At 38.8% G+C, this 24471-nt stretch overlaps 1 protein-coding gene across 2 annotated transcripts in view; it reads right to left on the reverse strand.

Annotated features, from left to right (window-relative positions):
- LOC124405724 (cyclic nucleotide-gated cation channel subunit A) overlaps window positions 1–23609 on the reverse strand; it is a 39724-nt gene extending 16115 nt beyond the window's left edge. The window contains exons 1-6 of one of the 2 annotated variants that reach the window (XM_046880876.1): window positions 23590–23609; window positions 10071–10349; window positions 8276–8389; window positions 6298–6387; window positions 5409–5573; window positions 1207–1369 (exon numbers count right to left, since the gene is read on the reverse strand). In XM_046880876.1, coding sequence (XP_046736832.1) covers window positions 1207–1369; window positions 5409–5573; window positions 6298–6387; window positions 8276–8389; window positions 10071–10226 — 688 coding nt within the window. In that variant the 5' untranslated portion in view covers window positions 10227–10349; window positions 23590–23609. The remainder of the gene's footprint in view (window positions 1–1206; window positions 1370–5408; window positions 5574–6297; window positions 6388–8275; window positions 8390–10070; window positions 10350–23589) is intronic. The other variant, XM_046880877.1, reaches the window with a different exon arrangement.
- Window positions 23610–24471: the final 862 nt, after the last annotated feature.

Consider the following 24471-nt stretch of genomic DNA (forward strand, 5'->3'; position numbering starts at 1 on the left):
ATCTACCCGAAGTTCGTTTAGTTCGTCTGTAAATCACCTCCGAGTTAGCCAATTTTCCCGGTAATTTATTTTCACGCCGCAGAAGGACAATTGCTACAACCCCGCATTTTCAGCCCCTTCACTTTTCACCGTCACGTGACGTCGCGTCTTCTTGATTCTGCAATTCATACCTACAAAATCTTCTTTCTTCGCAGAAGGACTCCGACGACTGTGGGTATAACGATAGGTTCCAGTTGGTACATTTTTCTCCTTACGCAAAAGAAATTTATAAACGGGTCATGAAAGAGCCGTCAACACTTCCGTGCTCGTGAATTCGGTTGGGGTAGTAAAATTTGGGCTTGAAAACAAACGACGTTATTAAGCGAGTGAGGAGATCCTTTCGTGAAAAAATTCTCCTCGTACCAAATAAAAGGCGAATAAAATTTTCTAATGTACTTTTTCTTCTTTTTGTTTTTCTGCCGCTCAGGTTAATAACTATATTATATCTCAGCCCGTGCATATCTGAGCTAAAATAGAACTGGAAGTGTAAAATCTAATTTAATTTAAGCTACGATAAAAGAATATTAATCTAATTTTCAAAAATATCTTTTTACTGCTATTTAATTCGTCCGCGTGGTTATAAGGCGAGTATTTTCAGTGAGCTTTAAACGAACCACAGACTAGTGAATCTAAAAAGTAAAATATATGATACACATGTAATTGTGTATTAACGGGGACAGCGAGAGAAAAAGTAATAATTGAAAGGCGCAGTTCACGAGAAAGGACATGGTAATGGGAGATGAAAGGCATCAATTTATGCTCAAGAATCGAGAACATATTTCCTGCCGATTGTACCGGGTATCGAGCTTCTCCACTGATTGTTAATTTTCAATATTCTCCCCGGAGCCCTTGAATTTTAATTGAACGGTATTATTGTAAATGGCGACCCACGCCGCCTCCGCAGTCCTTAAATCTTATCTGAACAGGACACTCGTGTAATGGAAATAGGAGCATGGCAAATCCGTGCGATCATATAATGAGGCAAAAGCATAGGTACCTATATACAATGGGGGAAAATTTATATACATCGATATAATACATGTAATACGTATATATGAACTATGATAGATTTTAAGTCGAGCTAAACACGCAGTCAGCCGTAAAATATAAATTAATGAGCCTCTAGGCCAGGGCTCAGAATCGTAGTGACATTAATTAGATAATTACCTTCGTGAGCGTGAACGATAATATCCAGAAGGTAAATGGCATCGCAGACGTAGTCTAGGAGGTACCAAACTCCGGGGACGGCGTTGTTCAGCTCCCAGAAAACAGCGCGACCAACGACAAACACCAGATTGTACAGCACAGCCAGCGAAACGACCAGCAGCCACTGCAATAACCAATTGAAATCGTTTTATCATTATGCTTAAGAGGCTTGACCTTTTCCTCTTAAGGGAAGGTCGTAAGGGCAACTGCAGTAAATTCTCCGAGGATGATTTGTCACGGAAAATTATCACGAACAACCATAGAATCGAATATATATCCCCGTTTAAACATTTTTATACGAAAAATTTTTTGATATATCGGTGAAAAGTTACAACTTTTAGCCGTCAAAAATTATTTTATTAATTCATTTTCTAAATGAAACTTTTTTTCTTGGTTGTCCAGCAGCTGTCGCGTTCATCCCTTACGTTAATAGACAGACAAAAATTAACATGATTCAAATATTCCAGAAATAAGAAAAATTAAAAAAAAAAAAAACCGACGCCACGTTCCAATTTTTGACCAAGACTAATTCTCCGAATTATTTTTCATTCTACCTTACCGTCGATCAAACCCATGCCTGCATTGATCGAGAACTGAATCCGTAGCAGCAGTGAAGGTCCAGTTGGCGGTTGATTTTCAATGTGCCTATTCTGGATGTAGGGTGAAATTGACGTGAATGGGAAAGCCGGTGTTTATATATTTCTGAAAACCTTTTCCCCCCAACTATGGCTATTTGTTTACCAATTTTTTTCCGACCAGCTGTAATCAATCACTTTGTAGGGGAAGAGGAATTAGCCGCCCATCAAGTGCGTGCACATATAGAGCTGACGAGAAGCAAAAATTAACGAAATAAATTTTTAGTTAGTAGGATTTCCTGGAAATGACGTCTCGTTATTCCTGGCAAAAAGCAGTGCTGGTTCAATTCGCGAAAACTCCGTCCCTCGTAACTTGACAACTTGCGATAATTTCGCTCCCACACAGCCCCCGCAGTCAACCCCATAATCGATAATCTGAGTAACCTACAAAAGAACCTTCTACGCGGGGTGAAAATCTAAAATCTTTTAGCAATACTCAGAGGCGTTCTTCCTGACTTATGGAAGGGATTTGGTGCCGCGTCCACGTTCCGACCCGAGTGCCGTCAAACCGATTTTTAGCCCAAAGCAGCAATAAGGTGATATTGAAGTTTGTTTACCGCTGGGAGATCTAGAGAGCTCAATATCAACGGATCCAAGTAGCCGAGCCACGCTTTGAAACTCGGGCTTCAATTTATAAAGGTGCACGTCGCTGAATGCCGGAACCGTTCAACAAAGTGTTGCAAAAACTCCAAGAGCACTGCGGAGAAAGTCGACCCGAGTTATCTATCATAGATCATCCTTCATGGTCGGTTTCTAGATTATTTTGAAACCTCGCTAAAATTTTCCACTGCGGTTGTTTTCCGCGAGGAAAAGTAACACATTTTTTGCAATCAAGGTATGACTGTTTTCCGGAAACTTGAGGTAATTCTCACTCATCTCGAGATTTGCAAGTTCAGACGTGCGACGAGACTGAAAAGGTGAAAAGTTCACTCCAGTATCTAGAACTTAAAGGTATAGACTATATTTTACACCGCCGCAATTACTCTTGTCCTTAATAAGATCTACTTACGATATTCAGAGTAAATTTACGCAAAGTTAGGAATAGACTTTGCACCCCTTCTGGTCTGGAGAGGGGACTAAATTGCGTTATCTTACCTCGTAAATAAATCAAGTTCAACCGTTAAACCAACATTTGGGTATTCCAATTGCCATGCCGCCTTTCTTGCTTCGCCAGATTTACCAGAAACACACCACCGTATAATGGCAAAAAGTTATTGTATATAAGAGTTATTACGAGCCCCTACAGGAGAACATGTATCTCAATTTTCATTGAATCAATTACAACAATGCAACTTTGACGAATCGTCAAATTGAAACTGGATACGATCCGTGCCAATGTAAACCCCGTGGTTTATTTTTGCAAGAAGTTAATTGAAATTACTTGGCGTTCCGACTGATTGGTAAAAGTTCAAAGCTTGTAAAGAAAACCTCAGCGGACGAATCAACGGTCAAGAATCTCGATTCTTACCTAATTGGAGAGCGTGAATTTCTTTGTCGGAAAATGAAGGCAAATCGATTCATGAAATCTTATCTGATCCGACAAAACTCAAAAGATTAAATAAGAAACGAGGTAGAATTCTGCGCAATTTAATTCGCAGTACCACACGTCACATAATTTAATATACATATGTAACACAATTTCGTTCGAAGCATCCTTCGTCAAAAATCAAACACATCATTATTATCAACCATGCATGATCATTTCATGTCAAGGATGAAGTAGCAACGATTTCCGGATCAAGGTGTCTCGATATGTAAATAGTTTAAAACACCTTAAGCTTACGTGAGAAAATGTAGGGTAGGGATCGAGCACAAGGACAATATTTTATGTATACAACTGGGAGGAAGAAGATTCCAGAACTTGAATTAAGGCGATGGATTATCGTAGATACGTGGGTGGAAATTCGAAGAAGCGTGGGCGCGAGCAACGAGGTTCCTAAACGCAGGTTCAGCGGAAATAGAGCACGTCGACGACGCCGGGGAATCGACTTCTGATTTCAGGGTTCTTCGATTCATTTGCCCCCTCATTATAACGTCACGTTTCATCCCCTTGTCGAGTCTCCGCGACAAAATAAACTCCGCGATAACTGACCGAGAGGGAATTTTGGTAATCGTGCTGTATCGATCCAGAGAAAAAGGATTCAGCGGTGTTACGCAAGGTCGAAGATTATGCGCTCAAAATGATCATCGTCATTTCGAACAAAAAGGTCAAATATATAAGCGGCGGTAAGTCAAAGCCGAACAAAGACAAAGGACGTTGATGCAGCATTTTTTATTATTTTTTTCTTTTATACGTACGTATAGATCAGTCAGTTAATTGGAATGATCTGTTTTTTCAATTCTTAGATAAGCTCGGGGGGGGGGGGGGGGGGGGCGATTAATCATTACCCGTAGATTACACTCGTGCCATACGGTTTCGTTTTGAACCCGGATACGGTTTATCAAAGCTTTGAGAAAAAGAGAGTTTCGCAAGCTCATTATTTCCGAATTCGCCGCGGGATTACACGTGCAGCTTTTATTAAAAAATGCTGGCTTTATTTGTACAATATTGAGTTCTTCTAGATTCTAGTAAAACCATGAATCAACAAATTTCAACTGCACCGTCAAAGAGAACAGACTAATTTCAATGCGCGTTGTATAACAAAGGAAAATTAATCCCCGGCGCTTGATGTATTTGAAATTTCGAAACTCAAGCGGCCATAATTAAAACGGCCGCTTTTGGAACCGCCATATATATACTCGCAGCTATTCTTCACGGATTAATAAACACATTCTCTCTTTTCCAAGGAATTTCATCATCATCTCCATCCACGTCATCGCAACGTAGACACGTAGTATGGAGTGTCTTATAAGCGGACCGGGGATGATTTAAGGGAATTGCATCTCATTCCCGCGATATTCGTTACCCGCCGTCAAAACTGTTCCGAAAATGTGAAGAACAAACACCCGAATCAATGAATGAATGAACGAACCATCTTCGCACCCTTTTTTGTCCGTGATGATATTACGTCGCCTCGTTCTCGTATTTTCGATGTTAGCCATTATCGTTTCTCCCCTCGACTGAAATTCTGGTCGAATTATATATAAAGACTCACGCTTCTCACAAGGGTCGAGTGCGAATGATCTATAGGCATTGATCGGCTGACGTACAGTGTCCGTCCAATATTTCGTCCAGCCCGTTGGCGGTGACAGAAACAATTTGTAACGCACGTGGGCGAGTAAATTGCAATACGTTAAACGAGAGCATATATTTTTCGTTATACTTCAATTCCAACGATACTTTCCGCGTGTTATCGAGACATTCGTGTTTCCCCAAACTAAAACGATATACCAAAAAATTACAAAAGAATATGGGAAAAGTATACGAGAATAAAAAGTGCAGGCAAACGATGATAACGGGAGTGAGAATAATGAAGGTCGTCAATGAGGGATAGCAGAAAGCTGGGGAGATAAAAAAGCCGGAGATGAGGGAATAGGAAGTAATGGGAAGCGACAAAGAGCTAAAGAAAATAATGGCCCGGTACTCACTCTGTAGTGAAACGGGAGGGTTGGGTCAATGGCGAGGCGATGTCCCCAGCAGCACGTGGCGCTGTGTTCAGGGGATGCTGAGGCCCCGCTGCCCTGAAACTTCGCTAGGAAACCGTCCGGTTCCCGGTCTTTTTTTCGTTTCCTTGGCCGGCATTTCCACATCCCCTGTAAACCAAAAAACAAATTGATTACCACCACCTTATTCTCTTCGAATTTCGCAACCTCGTCACGTAACTCTCCCCACCCTACTTCCCTTTGCGACAGGAAATAAAATTCTCTTTGAAGTAAAATTAAAATCGAATGTTTCAAGAGGTAAAAGATATATGACTTTCGATTACCTCTTCGATATTTAAATAAGAAAGTTTCTAGAGAAATTTTATTTGATTCAAATACAACGTGCAGTTGGTGACGAAATATTGTTACGTTATTACATTGTTTTTTTAGTTTAGTTAGGAACAGACAGATTTCATTCAAACATAAATTTGTTCGGGATTTAAGTTTATACAAAATTTACCATCAAACAAAGCTTTATTTGACCATGTAAATTTTCTGACGAGCTCTGAATTCATATTTCAGAAATTGTATGTGTAGGTGATCCTTTTTTGGCGAAACCCGGTTTCCGTATTTTTTTTTCGGGATGGATGAGGGGAATTTCGCCTCGTTTTAATCGATTTATAACCCTGCAGGCGCAGGGCATCTGCTGGTCGGTCTCTCCCGGAAATTGCGATGATCGCGGTTTATGATCGGGAATGAAATTCGACACCCCTCAACCCGCTGCCGTTGCCGGGGGTTAATTTTAGGGTAATAACCCGAATTGAGAGGAACCGATCAATCAGGACGGAAACTCGTGGGTAATGGTGGAAAACCATTGGATGCGGTGCGCAATTACCTGAAGACGATTGGTAAGACGATGGAGGCGGCGATGCAGCTTCTCTGAATTCCGGATGCTGTCGCAGGAATCCTCCATAGCACCGACCTCCTGGAATACACCAGGAAATTTCTATCCTTAGTTATAATGTATCGTCGATTCGTCGAAAACGATGGAAAGAAAAAAACGAACTTGCACGTTCACGAAAAACCAGTAGGTATACAGCACAAGACACGTGCAATATATATCTTCAAACAATAATCCGATTTCTCACTTTTCCTATATATATGTACAATATAATGTATGTATATATAATGCAAATAAAACCAAATTTTATGCAAATATTCAATTATATAATTTATAGCCTGCATTAACAATCCCGCAGAGTTAACTTAGGAACTTCTTTTCAAATTCGGCACATCGGTGCTCCCTTCTCATGGTTAAACATCCAAAACTTAAACCCGGTTCTATTCACTCACTCATTCAGCCGTGACCCTTAACCTTCGCAGTGGTCTTATCGCGGAAATTACCCTCGTTAAAAATACGTCCACGAAGCCACGCGCTACGCGACGAAAATACATAACAACGAGAAAATATGGAAATTTCGTCGAACATTTCTCTCTCTCTCTCTCTCTCTCTCTCTCTCTGTTAGTTATTTGTTTTTGTTTTTTTTTTTTCATATATTTTAGGTTTACTTTATTCTAGACATACGTAGACGTCGTCTTGCACGTTACTGTCATTCTATTTTTCTTTATAACTTTATACGTCTACATGTAGTTTCATCTCTTTTTATTTTAACTTCTCTATATATTTAACATTGCCACGGGCATAATAATCCTTACCTATCCATCTATCTATCTATCTACCATCTTCTATTAATTCCACTCATTCTTTTCTACCTAACTTCTAAGTTTGTGCAATATTGTTATGTATCCAAATAAAAATAATATTCTATTCTCTTCTATTCTGACCCTTCTCACTCTCCCCCCCCCCCCCCCCCCCCCCACTGCCGCCCCGTCTCTCTCTACTATCTTACAGAAATTCTAATCCCGTAGCAGGAGTTCTTCTCCAATATTCTTATAATTTGGGTTAATCTGATCCCTATTCGCCTGAAAGAGACACGATGAGGTGTGTTTGTTGATAGCCCGCGGTTCCCATCAAGGTACAGAGTAATAATCTCCGCGTATTCGGAGGCTGGAAGAGAGCGGAAAAATGATGAAAGCAAAAGAAAGGCGACGTCGTTTGAAGAAGAGACGATGTCGTCGTTCAATGCCTCGCCGAGTTTCAGACGGGGCTTATCGCTTTCGCCTGAACGCTTCTTCGCCAAGCTCCGTTGGTCTTGGCCATCGCTCTAGATGGCTGGACTGATTGATCGAGCGGCCGATCGGTCAAGAGGGCATTTCCCATCGGCCCAATTATTAACCGAACACGTACGGGGCTCGTGCTTTTAGTAGCGCAATTTTCGCAGTTTTTCACCGCGCGAACACGGCGGAAAGTGTGAAAAACAGAAAAAGAAAGAAAAAAGAAAACAATTTCTTACCTCCAAATTTTACAGCAAATATAAGAGAACTCCGTTTCGATATAGACGAGGCTTTACAACGGTATCAAGACAGGGAAAAGACAGAAGGCGAAACTTATTTTATTAAATTTTTTCGTTTATCTGTCTTATAATCAGTAATTTACTGGCGGAAATATTTTTCGGAAAATTTTTCGACAATTCCGATAGTTTTCTTCGATATAATCCCTCGTTGCGAGGAAATTATAATACAGAAAGAAAAAGATCTATGAATCAAGATTTTTCACTCGATGAAGAAATCAGAAAACACAAATGATTACATGCAACAGGTAAAAATATGTCGGATAAATTTATCTGAAATTGTTGAAGTTTCGGAATTTTTTTGTCATTGTCAGTTGGTAAGTGACAGGCCGTGTATCAAAATTTAGGTGCGTTTTCAACGACTGACAGTAAAAACAGCGAAACTGGGAACATTGGACTTACCTGATCGGTGCGAGATGGATCAAAGATCCGAATGACTTCCGATAATTCGGTATCCGGGCACCGTTCCGTGCCAGAAAGTCGGGCGATCCCGCCATCTTGCCTGGGAATGTCCAACTGGAATGATGATAAAGGGTGAAAATTCACAAGACGAGGTCAATATTTCACTCAAAAGTATTTCAACCAGCTTTGACACACGTCACGGCAGTTTTAGTATAAATTTTTTCACGGACAAAACTTTTTACCCTGCACGATCCCTACTCTCACAGTCAACACATTTGCAGTATAAGTATGTATGGGGTATTCTATGCCAAATCGATCAATTTTGGTGCTGGGTAAATTCAGTTTTTTTTTTTTTTTCAACATTTTCAAACGATGGAATTGTATCTCCGAGATCAGCGTGAACGTACTTTTTTTAATTGTTTCGATTTCTGCCGCTTTCGAGTTACAGATTTTCAAATCCGCGTCAAGTCACATTTTTAAATTTCCGACAAGTTGGAGAAAAGTTATTTTTTTGCGAATCATTTTGGGATGGATTTTATGACGGAATGACGTTTATTATCTATTGATTTGACGATATTTTGGTTGACAGAAATCAATGTTTAATGTATTCAAAATCTCAAAATAATTCTTAAACATTTTCGTACTCTATGGAAAGCAAGTGAAAGTTGTATAAAATGTGAATTTTTAAATAGTCGGATATTTGACAAGATTTGAATGTCTATATAGGTCAAAAGTGATTTCCTAAAGAAATTTTTATTTCGAGCTGTCACCTGTATAAAAATTTTAGCAAAGTTAAAAATATTGTGCATAAAAATTAGGCGATTTAACATGAAATACTCCGTACAAAGCAACACGCGCGCAGATATTAAGGCAAGCACACGGCTTTGGATTGAGCAGAGAATTTATCCCCTTCGGAAGTTTTAATCAAGCTGAAAGCCCAGCAGCTTCAACGTCGATGAGAGTCGTTACACACATCTAACGGGCACATAATCCAATACTACCTCCGCGTTAATTGACAAAGCGATAATTATATTGAACGTAACCTGACTTGATAGCAGGTATATTTAAATAATCATCTCGTCGCCTTATCAGCGCACCGAATCACCAAGGAACAATAACGTTCGTCGAATTTCCTCAACAGCCCTCTCAAATCCGCGATGTAATTCGATACAAGAATGATATTATTTTTCTTTTTCCCTCATCGTTTGTGAAACGCCATGATATTCTCTGTTTACTCTTCCAGGTGGTATGGGTGACGGGAAATAAAAGCTGGAGAAAGGAGGGATGGCACGTGACTCGGAAACGAGTTTTCTATTGTGAGAAAATAGATATGTATATACAATATAAATAGATGCACGTTCCTCGAGGTTCTCGGAATCTAATCAGTCCATAGTGCATGCACGGTGGTAGGTATCTCAGCTCTGTCCTTGGATGGAAATTTATTTCCCATGCAGCTGCAGCTAACTTGATTGACTGTGATTAACATTTCCCTTTCCAGCCGTGAGAACGTACAGAAATTGACGATACGAATGAACGAGAATGCAGATTTTTTCCTCCTTAATTCGTTTTTGGTAAGTTCTGTAGGCAATTCATGGTATCCGATAAAAAAATCCGCAACAAATTCAAGGACGCTTCCAGCACACTTTCAGGTTACTCAAAAAGGACATTGAAAATAGAATATTTCCAGGACACGATAACAAATTCAAGGATAGTTAGCAGGACTTTTGAAGGACAAGCAAAATCCAACTACCTTCCAAATGTAGGAATAACGTAGCATTTTTAAGGTTGATTTTACCTGCGTGGTTTGGCTGCAGGATTCGCTGGGAGGCACATGATTGCTGATGGAGGTTTGACTCGGGGGTTCACGATGGGGTCTGTGAGAGGCTGCGAGGCGTCTCGTGTGTGCTGCCAAGGGGTCAGCGCTCGCAGCGGCCATCATGTAGGTCCACATGGGTCACGAGGTTCTTCGCCGCGAGTTGTTCCGTGGTTGATCTTCTTGTCCCAGCATCCACCTCCAGGACCAGGGCCAGACTTGGGATTGGCGACGCCACCACGTCGCCAGCATCACACATACCTTGAAACGAGATAAGAAGAGGAGACGATCACGTTCGGTGTTACTCAAGCTGCAGGATCACGTCCCGACAAAACTGCAGGGTGCAATTCGAGTCTACCTTTTCACGGATTAACGGCATCCACTTTCTGAATCGAAAATTAGGAAAGAGAATACAAGACAATTTAAAAAATCGCCGTACGGTTTGTTATATTTGACCACGGATGAAACCACATCCCCATACCATGTGATGGAAATGAAGCTAAGCAAATTCGGATGACACAGGCTAAGGAATCAACAATTTGGGAAAAGGTTTTGTAATTGGAACGTTAAAAATCATAAAAACCTCGTGTTTTTCATTCGATTATACTGTTTTTCGACTCATTTTCTTCGCTGACTAGATCCTTCATACAAAGTGTCCGCACGAAGGCATTGAGGAATGTTTGTAACATTATCGTAACAAATGGAATTGTCACCGAACATATGTGTTTGCCTCATTTGCACAAATATATGTCAATCCATTCTGGAAATAACTGTTGGTGAAATTTTTTTTCAGGCCGTGTATGAAAATCTTTATATATGTATATGTTGAACAAAATAAGCCTAAAAACATAAAAAACGAATAAAAAATACCAGAGTTCCGAGACATGATACACGATACTATTCAAATAAGCTTAACATGTTATTCGAATTTTGTCCATATTCATTTTTATCACATCTTACGGATGTTGTTTAATTCTCGTTCGCTATCACTGGCGTAAAAAAAAAAAAATAATAAAAAACAACAAAGAAAAAAAACCCTTGAGATAGATTTTTCAACCGTTTTTTGTTTTCTCTTTTCCTAACTTACGGTTCAAACAAATTGCGCCCCATTCATCTTTAAACCCGACTCATTTTTTTCTCTCCACTCTTGGGTGTTGACTAACAATAAAATCCCAGCCTAAATCCAACCCACGGGCAAAGATTTGCCTCTCGATATAAATATATGATTTCTCTTTCCCTCAACGGGCAACACATTATACACGCTCGAAATAATGAAACGAGAGAAAAATGGAATGGAAAACGAGCGCCAACACCGCACAAGCACAGACGACGAACCGTTTACAGCAGAACAATCAGGGATTCGAGATTAATTTAGAGCTTTCGAGGATCAAGTTTTTCAGGGGCGAAGAGGGGGGGGGGGGGGCATCAATAGCTCGCATTTTCACTCATTCATTCCGCTCCTCTCCTAATCAATATTCAACCAGTTCCTTGTAACACTAGCAGCGCTTTCTGATTCTCCGTGTTGCTAGAGATCATCTTGGCGACAGATTACAATGATCAACGTCTCAACGTTTCGACATTCGCTGAACGTTGGACGATACGTAGTTAAGAAAAGTATTAATTTTCAAAATTTCAGTCAACTCAAGTCACTCGTTGGAAAGTTGAAAAAAGAAAACTGTGTAAAGTTATTTTTCATTTTGGAAGGAAATCAAACACGTCCGTGTACATATTTTCCGAAAGTTTCGCAAATGGGAGGGAAAATTAGTGAAATTTGGAGGTAAATTACTTGCCAAACAGCTTCGGCAACACGGGTGTTATACTCCACCTGTTTACACGGTCTACCCAAGAGGCAGGGATCCCAACTTGACGTACTGCGAAAGGAAAATAAGTTATTCCCAAGTCTTTGCAGAGGGCCAAGTTCTGCCCAACCTTCGGTTACCTCAGAATTTCTAATCGAACCTTCTCTCAAGGTGTGCAAGTTTTCCTTTAGCCTGACGTGAGTCTCTCTTGAAATTCAAAAGGTAGCTCGGATGAATTTCTGACAATGACAGCAGCAGCAGCTGCGTACCTACTTAGAGCTGTTCCTTAAGTGCGGATTTCTAGATTTTTTCTTCAATAATTACTAGCCAGTCATTAATACCTTTGCCAGTTGCAATTCCGTAAAAAATTTGCGTCACACGATAAGACAAACTATCTACTCGACTTCATCCTGCCGCCCGTTTCACTCACGTTTTATTATAGATTTTTATTATCATCTGGAGGGACTTTCAGCTTACTGTTTTTATGATATTGGATTTTCTTTTTATCGGACCGGAGGCGCGGATGAGTTTGATGTCGCGTTATATCTCTATGGATTATCGAGAAACGGAGTCGACGAATTTGAAACTCTGTACTTCGAATCCGAACATCGATGTTCCTAGATTTTTTAAAATCACGGTCATCGACATTTGGCTTCACTTTGGGAAATTTTTTACGTTTCGCATAACCACCCACGCAAACTTTTTTCAGATTATTATAAAAGAAACATTTCAATCCTCAAGTCAACTTTATTTTTCCTTTGTGTATTTTTTGTTTCTTTTCTTTTTTTATTTTCCTTTATGTGAAAAAAAATTTAACCTACATTTGCTAAAATTGCATTGCTTGATTTACATTTTGATTGCCAAAGAGTGTTTCCGTCGTGCATTGAATAGGGTGTACATATACATTTTATATATATATATATAATGCGCATATTTTATAAAGATTATACGAAACCTTGAATGAGACAGCTGCTTAAAAACATCTCACGTCTCAAGTCGGCGGTTGAATAAAAGAATGAAAATGGAAAAGGGGCTGTAATACGACGATTTTGTTGTCGCGGGCGAAATAAGAATAATGTGAAACAAAAATAAGAAGTATAAGAGAGAGAGAGAGAGAGAAAAAAAAATGGAACAAGGTAGAGAACAAAATTTTGCGAAATAGGAACAAATTCTGCTTATCTCGCGTTTGCAGAAGTCAACCGTTTGCTAATCACAATATATATTTATCATTCAAGATATCATATTGTTTATGTATTATTTGTTTATTTTCCATTCCACAAAATGCCAATTAGCAGTGGAAAGAAATGCTGTTTGTATATACTTCTGTTTATACTCATAATATTATCATATATCTGCACGAGTATACCTACGATTTGTGAACGATATCATTTCATTACACCTTTCACCTCGAGCTGATTCAAAGAATCCAAAGGAAGACTGACTTCTACTCGGTATTTTCCATCCGGCTGGCTTTGGCGTAGCCGTAAACTCGTTTAGAATTAGAACCTCGAGCTGGTGTTTTCTCAGGGAATAAAACCTCCCGAGGATTCTAATATAGCGACGAAGCACACTCTCAGAATTATTCATGCGATGATTAAATTCGAATCCAGGAATAGCGGTGATTCTCTATCTGAAACTCGTCAAGTGTAAAATTATCTCGTTGTTTGAATAAATTATTACCAAAGTCAATGTGCCAGATATCACCAATTGATGAAAAGTACGACGCGTTGCACGGATACTCTATCGAAGCGTATAAATACGTATAGACACTGGAGTTTAGTTAATTTGTTCAATTAGAATTATGACATTATTCGAAATGTATTTTTTTTTTCTCTTTTTCTTTTTCTTTCGTTGAATTAAAAATTCTTCCGAAGTACGTAAAGATTTTTTGCACAAATCTGATAAGATGTATCTCATTATATTATATTGCGACTCTTTCGCCGTTATATTAGGTGTCGGAAGGGATTATTTTCGATCGAGTCTCATCCTGGGAGTTTTTCCAAAATAATCATGTAGTACGCTTTATCAATTGGACTGCAGGCTTCATTTCGATTTGAATAATATGATACCTTATTTGTTTTCGAAGGCCATGGAACGTCGTTTTTTATCCGCTCTTTTGAAAAAAAAAAGGTACAAGAAGTACTGATTTTTATGAAATTTGGTCTCTAGTTACTGTCTAACGTAAAAAAAGCTGTCTTAACATTTTTGGAGATTGCGAAAGTATCTACATGGTTATATCCACAAAAGACAGCGATGCGTACTTGCAATTATTTTAAAAACTTCAGCTAAACAACGGAGATAAGTGTGTGTGTGCGTGAGTTTTTTTTTTTAATAAGTAAATGCTACTTAAATGTATAAAATTCTTGTACTGTAAGGTACCTTTTTTGAAAAAAAAGAAAAATGTATTGTCGTAATCCAAAAGAGTCTAGCGAACTGTTTTTCCCGTAGCGATTCTGTTGTATTCGCAACGGTTTAATATCAGGGAAAAAGCTTGGAGGGGGGTGAAAAACCGATAGCGAGCATCGAGCCGTCTAATCTAGTTACAGGCGGAAAATGTCAAAGTAGGTGTATTTACCCAGAAACAGATTCGACGGGAATAGGGATTTTATTTTCAAATAAATAAAAAGTCGAAAAACTTCTTCGCATGGTAATTCCTGTACATGTATAATATAATACAAATTCTCCAGAGCACACGTGGCGAAGCTTTACGGCATGCTTTTCACCGATATATATATACCAACGTTACGATCATGACGCAAATTAAATAACGGAGGGTTGTCGATCATCGCTACTGGTACACATGAGTTGCTGGTAACTTTGAAAAGAAGTCCCATATAACTAGATTTCTCGTCAAAGTGGAGCAGTGAAAAGAAGGTAGAGAGGAAAGAAAAAAAAAATTTTAATTCCGCCAGACAGGCAAAAGTAGTGCTGCAGACGACGCGACGCTTTCTAAAAGTGACAAAAATTTTCACTATTAATCAAGTATCATCGATTATTTTTGAAACTCGATTAACCGATCGACTCGATTATTTTTCTTTGCAATCGGTTTTTGTTTTTTTACTCCCATGAATGATGCAATAAAATATTAATTTATCTGATTAAAATATAAAGTATTATTATTGTCTTATTTACTAATTATACCTATGTGATATAATTAGTGAAAGATAAATGAATATTTTAACCTAAAATTGAAATACATTTTGAACGATAATATAAATCATCCAAAAAATTTTCAGCTGTTAAAACTACACACTAAAATTTACGAATTTTTGGTTTCATATCCACCGTTAAAAAAAAAAATACGAAATAATCTTCGTTCGACTATTTATAGGAATTGATTAATCGACGCATCGATTGTTTTTAGCAAACGACTATCGCTTCCTTCCGTCTTCTCTTCCCCTTTTCCCACTTTCCACACCAGATCGGTTCATTCTTGTATCCTTTTCTACTGCAACCCTTAAAGTTTCCACTCACATCGTCGTCGTAGCGTCGTCATTGGCTCCCGGTGAAAGGGTTTCCCCCTATCCCAGGGGAACTATCGCAGTTTGTTGCCACTTACCAGGAACAGGCCGTGCTACGATTTTGTATCCCAATGGTGAGTTGTTCTCGTCTCACCGTCAGTTCTTCCCCTCATGAATTCACCCGATTATGCCGGATTCCATGGGTCGTTGCAAGTTGGGTTGAGTCACCTGCGTCTCGATCATTCTTCGCGCAGAATACTGCAGCGAAGAAGACACGGCGAGAAGGAAGAAGAAACGGAAATCGACGAAAGCGATCGACTGATGATAAAGAAAATAAATAAATAAAAAAAGATATCTTTAATACATATAAATAAGCTCTATTTCATTTTTAAAGACGTGGAATGTCTATTTATAAGTGAATTTCCAAATGAATAAAGCCGAAATTATACCACATTACGAATAATAATGCGGTTGAATTCTGACGATTTTGTATCTTGTGTTACCGTATTTTGTTTACCGATATTTTGAATTTCGAATAAATATTTTGACTTGCTATATGTTGAAAAATCTTCAAAATATATTAGCGAATATTTGGAAATTCGATACTGTGCAGCTTCTAATTTCTGATCATTCTACATTATTACCCTAAGCCCTGAAATCAAAATAGGAAAATGGATCCTCAAACAAAGCATAATTAGCCCAGCTCCGTGTCATTGCGAGAATTCCGCTCCACTGACTTTGCGAAAAGTTTAATTCGGCCGTAGGTGTGGATGCCTATTGTCCAACTGAAGAGCGAGTTAGCGAACGGGGCTTATGATTGTTTAGATTATGTGCGTGAACGGGTGAAAACAATGGACAGAAATTTCATGTATGTACCTAATTCGTATGAGAGATGAATTGTCAGTAGGTTATAAATCCCGATGCTATATATATATAAAAAAAAAAAAAACAGAATTTACTGCAGATTAAATTAGTGCATGAAATATTCATCAACCTGTCTCAACAAACGTAAGTCAAAGTTAATTCCACTTAACTGAAGATATAATACTTCCAAATTATCAATACTTCCCACAGAACTTTAAAGATCGTTTTAAAAAAATCTCAAAACGGACTTGTTAAGTTTGAAAAAATCGTAACTGCGTCTATAAAAAAAGAGGCGTTCAAGGAAAATAATTCTGAGCACATATTTCAGAGTTAAGACTGCAATGAAGTGTAGGTCAGTTCTAAAGGTCAGTCAGTCGAGTCCGTGTCAGTAATAAAATGAGCCGCTATCATGGCGCAGAGTTAATTGAATTATTCTTGATGCTGGTCATGTTCTCAGATACGTAATACTTGTTATAATAATCTGGCGCAGGTAGATTTTTACTCAATTTTCACCCATGGAGCGGCGATGATACGTCATACGCGATTAGCAATCTAGGATGAACATTATGTGATACGGATCCTGTGATCAATGCCATCGTGAAAATATCCGCGTCAATTGAAATTGCCAGTCGTTCGAATTGGCGTTGATTGAATAACGCGATTTGCTTATTACGACGATTCGAAGAGGCTCTAAAATTTTACCCCAACTGCAGTGATTTCCTATTCATATCTACAATACGTATAATGCGCAAGCATTTTTCCGCTGCGAACAATATATTCGTTGCAGGTATTTACGTACCGGATGTATAATGCACACCGTAAATATTATCGGTGGATATGCAGCCGTCGACAATGTATTCGCAAAGTGTGATCTGCGGATTTATTATCATTATTATGGATCGTATAATAACGCGGCGTGAAATTCCATACAGCAATATATATATATTTCCCAAGACTATCAGGAATCTTTTGTGTTTGGATATGGTATCGAAAATAATCAAACATTTTGTCAAAAATCAATCATGCATCATGCAAAGTTAAAATAAACGGTATTTTCCTATAAATAAGTATAGGGTGAAAGTCACGTGACCTAAACGGCGTGAATTTTCTTTCGAAATTAATGTGCTTGGAAATTTTTTTGGCAAATTGAAAAAAGAAATTGTATTTAATCGCGATTTTTGGGATTAAAAATTTCTCTTCGGCTCAGACATTTTTTTTCAACTATAGTTATATCAGCGATAATTCACTGCTCGAATACAACCCTTCTGAGTGTCTAACAAGAACCGAGGTTTTTGTTTCGCCGAGTTTCTCGTTCAGACGGAATTATGGCCGAAGTTTATAGCGAGACTGCGGGTGCTTGGAAAATGCAGAGTGAACTTCCCAGCAGCACGTCCACGACAAAGGACTAAAGTAGCTGAATACATTTTTTACCCTGCGAGTCGGTCAGTTATTTTTTTAATCTCTTTTTACACATTCGTTCACTCCTCGCCCCATTTTGCGCGTGAATATCTTCCCTCGTAAAAATATAACGCCCGAATTATAGATCTCATATTAAAATATGTACCGGCCGTATTTTCTCCGAATCATCAGCCCCTCTCGGGATGAAAGCTCCAGATTATTCTTAATGCGCCGACCAATCATCGATACTTTTTAATAATTGTAATACGAGTATTCAAAAATATGAAATACTAGAATTATATAATAAACTGTTTCGAATCGTTTGAAACTGGTAGAAAATACAGTAGATTCGTTGGATTTCATTCTACCATAGATAATTTCTTGCAGAAGACTATTTTCTACAAATTCAATGAAACAGATTTTTTTCGCGATCGTAAAATTTTGTCGGTAGTGAGCCACGGTCCAGAATTCAATCCGCCGAATGACGTAGCGCAATTATTATTGTCTGCAAAATTTGCAAATCATGAGACGAACAGACGTTTTGAGATATTGCAGCTCGAAATGAAACAATAAGACGACACAATGGCCTCGGTAGATTTTTTGCAAAAACGACTTTCCTCAACGGCGAGTCGCAATACTGTTCTGTAGAAATGTGCAGAGAAGACAATGCAGACAATTAGGAGAGTACCAAACACCACCGAAAAATATTGTTCTTGGCTCTAATATGCACAAATTAATATCCGATGCACAATAATAATGAAAATGCTCGCTATTTTAACAGATTCACCGACATTTGTCTATTTAGTTAAAAAAGTTTATTGGTATTTTTTTTTTCCACAATTATTTGTATTCATTTTCAGATCGTTCTTGTGTAATCCTGATTTGAGATGATTAACCGGCTCTAAGTAAGGAATGATAATAACAATAATAATAATCATAGTAATGATAATCGGCGTCAAGTCGTAAATTCAAACGGTAAGTATTGTCAACTGTAATCTGTAGACTGAGGATTATTACACTTGCGCCCCATGTAAATATATCTATATATATATCTATCCATCTACACGAGGGCTTAAGTTGTTCCTTAATGCCATTCCACGTCCCTAACTTCGAACTAATCGCTTGAGATTTGGGTGGTTATCCGTAGTGATTTCGAAAACTGTGAAAGACCGTAGTAAAAGAGACTTGCGCGTTATACGTTGTTGTATAAAGCCGAGAAGAAAAGGAGATGAAAAACGTGACGTTGACGGCGTCGAAAGAGAGAGAGGGGGAGAGAGAGAAAGAAAGAAAGAGGAAGCAGTATAGCGATAATGAGAAAAATGAAAAAGAAAAATTAGAATTTTATTAGAGTCGGAGTTGTACGTCTTCTTTTCAGTTTTGTTTATTTTTCTTTTTTCCCATTGGCAGAATAGCGAGAAAATTGTGCGCGATGAAACAGTATCCGTTATACGATAAGGAGAAGCCTTGGAAGTGGAAATGATCAGGTTTTGCGCAAAAAAAGCCGAGTTATAGGTAAATTTTCTTCCAAGCCAAGATGCACTGCAGCCATTAGTGTTTATTTGTTTATCATTTTTTTCCCTCCCGTTTCCAGGTCGCGTAGAAAGTAAGGAAAAGGACACCAGTTAGCTAGAACGTGGTGTTCGGTTCAGGATGTATTGGAAAATGGCTTTTCTCCGCTCCCTCGAGAAGGCTCTGCAATACAAGTAGGAATTGTAACCTTGGGGCTAATTAATTTTGTCTAGCATACTACATAATAAGACCCCTTGGACAAATAAAAAGGGTCTCACGGCTCGAATAGACCGATACCTACCTATTGCAAAAAATCCTTGCAATTATACGAGTGAACTCCGATGAGTTTTATTTTTAGCAAACACGTAGACTAATACAACCTGCATCTTGCAGTATAACAGCTGCAAGGATGCAGCAGGAAACTCCATGGCCTTCGGAAATGTATGACTTCACTTGTATCCTTTATACCGTAGAGTATCGAATATCATATTTTGCAATATCGTTCAAGGTGCTCAATTTGATCCTTGAAAAATTGCACAGCATGTCAGTCGCTAAATTTATCCTAATGCACTGATTGCCGGAACAAAACTATATCAGTTTAATTTTTTTTTTTTGCTTTCTTTTTTAGACTCAAATTTATTTCTGACAACAATTAAGTCATTCAATAAGTCTAAGGCATGAATATTTTCCAGTTTTTCAGCCTTCGATACTTACCATCTACGAGAAACACGGTGATAAATTTTACCATATTTTTGAATTAAACCTTTGTATTAAAATTTCAGCAAGTTCTTTTGTTAAAAAATATCATCCAATGGTTTTTGTTTTTTTCCAAAAACGTCCGATCTTTCCGACTACGAAATCCATTTTAAGGTAGATTCTTAGGAACCACCAAAAAACAAATTTCTTCACAATAATTATTATCAATCCTGTGTACGCGAAGGACGAACAAATGCATTATTTTTTTATCAAATAGGATCATCGTTAAAATTCATTGTATAAATATTCCAGGGGTTGCGAGTATTTTTTAATATACTCTGTATCCCTGCAATATTTGGACCAATTCAATTATGCTTCCATTATCATTCCACTCTAAAAATTTCAGGGTACACTTCAAAGTGTTAACGTTTTCACACAAAAAATGAAAGAAATTTATTTTCGGATCCCCCACATACGCGGGACCGAAAATAACGAATAAATCACGTGTATTTTCGTGAGATCCTATACTTTAATACAGATTTTACATGTGTCCGTAGAGATGAAACTTCGTTATGCAAAAACACGTTGAATGATATTTTTTTCCAACGACAGGAAGCGCTGAAAAATCGAAGACAAAGGTACCGAAAACGGTAAGTCCCAAAGTAAAAAGGTGTCCGAAAGTTGGTGGATCGGCTCTTAGCACATACAGACTGCAACGAATATATCTTTCCATCATTATACGCAAGCCCGTTCACCCTAGTGCAACAACGCTGCAGCAGCAACGGGGTGTGACGATAAATCCTTTATACGCTCCACCGCCGGAAGACTTAATGGGGTGATAAATTGCTGCATGACTCGTTCGTTATACCGGCGCCGATCAATCGCTAGATAAAAATTTCAGATTACTGCAGGATCACGTCAACGATGTCGCGTCCTTGCTGTACAGCAGCAGCATCAGCAGCAGCAGCAAATGCCTTTTGTTCTCATCCATATTTTTTACGCTTACGATAATACGAATAAAATACCGCACCAGCGTGCTTTGCGTAGCTAGCTTAACGCGAAAAATTCACCAAGCAAAACAAATTCTAACGCAAATTATTCCGCCACTCTAAAGACTTATAGAAATCGTGCAACTGACGTGCCTGTCAATTAAGTAGCTGTAAGAAAATTTTACCTGTACAGGTCGAATTTCTTTTCAGTGTTTTGTAATCTTCTTTTTCTACTTGCATCGAGTGAACATTCATCCTAATATTTCCTGATTCTTCGTGACAAAGATGGCGAACTGAAACATAACTGTATGAAAATGTTTGAAGTATATATTTTAGAAATTTAGGTATATAAGAGTATTCAAAGATGGAGAAGCAGTCTTGAACTTTTCTGGCATTATTGTATTCTGTCCATTGTTTTCAAAGGTACGCCGTTTTTCCAAGTCATTTCCTTTTTCCTATATAATCTTCTTCTATCTCACACTTTTCAACCTCAAAATGAATGGAAAACTTCAATGGCGAGACGGTAGGAAGCTCGGAAAACTCAATTAATTAAGGCTGTTTGTTCTCGAGCAGCGAATATAACGCAAGGTGAAGAAATTTAACAGGATTTGAAAAGACAACTGTCCGCTCGCCGACTTTCTACCTTAATTGAAAATCTATATATCACAATCGTGTCGAGACTTTGCTCCAAGAAACTTATCCTGAAGTAAAAAGCTGAAAGACTAGTCGAATTAACAAAAAAGCTCTATTTCATTGCAATGGGAACGACGGGACGATCGCATTTCTGTTCGTTAAATGAAACTCTAAATTTATCACTAAAACCTAGTATCTTAAGATGCACGAAGTAACTCTTGAAAGGTTGAAAAATTCGCTATTCGATAACCGAAACTCGGTAGAAACTCGGAAACTTTCACGGATCATCTCCACTCGATACTTGCTTTATTGTTCACCCAACTTTCATCCGAATCGACGAAGCCATCTTCCCGAAATTCGGAATGAAAAAAGTGACAGCGTTACAAAAAATTGGGGGTAAAAATCGCGTGATAAGAAACGTAACGCTGTTCGAAAACCGCAATCACCCCGAATTTCCGAACAGATTTGATCGTTCGATTGCGATTAATCGTTATTCGCCGAGTCCTCGCTGCAATGAAGAACGCCTGCAGAATCAGCGATTCGCTAGTCGCATTAGGAACGAGTGCCAGACCGGGGGTGTACTGGACTTGACATGAATGGGCAATCTGTTCAATGCGATCCTTGTCTAGCAATTCGTTTGCTCACCCGTCCAACAACCAGCTTCTGCGTGCAATGGGGAATCCAAACGGCGATTGACGAGGAGGACTACAGGGTCCATAATTATCCGAATGAGGAATGAATGCCGACTAATTATCCTACATAGTTTTACGTAAATTCAATACGTCCAGTGACAGCGTCACAGTATCAAAGAGAGAGAGAGAGATCCACCCCTAAAAATTCACTAATTGTAATATATTTTATTTTATCTTTGACGGTTAACGTCCTAAATCGATTGAGGATGAAAATTTTTACTCACAAAAGAAAAACATGTGAACAGAAGATCTTCAACGTAGCTCTTTGGGTATAATAGCGAAGTAAAACAGTCCCCTGAAACGGGTTTCTCACCCTTGAATTTCAGCTACTCTATCAACGTTTCACTCTTCACTCACCGAACCCAACTCACCTTATATCTACATACATACATATATACCTTTCGCTTTACGTGCCCCATGAAGTGACTAATGATCAGTCTCTTCAGTCGCAACTCAACGTCCCACGCTTCGTGCATTTTACATTTTGTATTATAAAATATCGTTATTCTATCAATCAGCATCCACTTTTTTGTCTTTGCAAACTGCAGTGCGCTAAAAAATTATGAATTGAGAAATGAACCGTTCCTCGTATTTCCCGTGGGAGAGTGGATGTGCAGCTACAGCCAAAGGTGTCAAACACAGACCTCGGAAAATACCCGAAGGTGAATCTTTCTCTCTCTCTCTTTATCTCTCTGATCCACGTAAGTGTGGTGACCTAAAAATTTCGAAAACACTCGACCAAGAGGCGGTGCCGTATCTCTATGCGAATGCAATTTTAAGCTACTACCTTTACCAGGATGCAGGGTAGGAAATGTGCGGCGACGTCACAGACGCCATACGTGGATGTAGGTATACCCACCCACCCACCAAGCAACCAACCAACCAACCATCTTCGGTGGTCATAGATCAATAAGCGACCTTGTAGAGCTCTCTCGGCGCGCCAATGTCCGAGTTGGAAGTAAGTAAGTTGCTTACTGCAAACCCGGGATTGAGGCACAACAACTGCACTTGGTAGGTGCCATGCGAAGAACCACCGTTAAAAACCCATCAACTTTACAAGCCATTTAGTCCTGCGTTACAGGAGACGAGTTACTTTTTACATCGCATTCATGGTCGACTACATGATCCAATGTATAAGTTTGAAACAGTAAGTCTCATCCATCGACGAATAGTTTAGCGATTAGTGTCGAGTGGCATCCGGTTAGAGGCGAATGGTTACGACTGATCGATGCCACTTATTATGGTTTATGTATGCCATGTGTAGCCTGTCCTAAAACCGAAAAATAATCGCGCATAATTGTTATGAGTAACGATCGACGGACCTCAAGGTTGCCATCGATCATCAATCGCTGAAAACAAATCCATCAGGCGTATTTCGTTATTACTATACCTACCCATGTTGGAAGAAGGTACGTGGGACATAGCATCGGAATTGGGGTGATCTTGAATGTTTTTAACACGTTGTATGAAAATTTGTGTGAAGATCAATCAGCCAAACTTTTTCTATCGTCTATCCGTATAAGTACCTTATATATATACGTATGTACGTGCGATAACTTGACCAATGGAATTCATTCATCGAGTCACCTTCTTTCGGTGTTCACCCTCCACGGGTGGCAAAACTGTCGACGAATCAATTATCAATGAGCCGATCTTTTTCGGCCTTAAACTTTTTCAAATACCTGAGGTTTCACATCAGACCTAAAAGAGGTGGAAAATGATTCCAAAAGCACTTCAGGCTTCGTTAGTTTACCAAAGCTGTTGGCAATCTCATGATATCTTGGGCGGGCACTTGCCGAGACGGTAAGTGTTATGGTTAAAGCTTAATTCGTTATGTAACGTCAGTACTAAAGTTGCTCTTACTCTGTGCACAATTCAACACAATAATGGAATTTCAAGTGAAACGAAATAATGGTATATATATATATATATATATATATATATATATATATATATAATATCTAGACACTTTTATGATTGCAATTCATTGTCATTCGAGTACCTACCTACTTCAGAGAGAAGATCACTTTCGCATCTTTAAAAGCGACCGAGGCTGGTTTTAAAGTGACGTCGCAACGCCCACGGCGCCGAAACGATGCCAGGGGTAGAAAAAAGGGCAAAGAAAAGAATAAGAGAGAGAGAGAAAGAGAGCCGGAACGGAGACGAGACGAAAGTTCTTGTACTTGCAGACGAGAAGCTGAAAGGTTGATCAGTAAGAAGATGAGACCCTGCTTGTTAATGACGAGCTAAAAAACTATTCTACCGTAGGTTCGAGTTTGCTTGAGAATGGTCCTTGTTTTATTCCAGAGCTCTGAGAGACCTTGACTGCATTTAAAGACCGA

Source organism: Diprion similis, chromosome 4, assembly GCF_021155765.1.
Source record: "Diprion similis isolate iyDipSimi1 chromosome 4, iyDipSimi1.1, whole genome shotgun sequence".
Classification (NCBI taxonomy): Eukaryota; Metazoa; Arthropoda; class Insecta; order Hymenoptera; family Diprionidae; genus Diprion; species Diprion similis.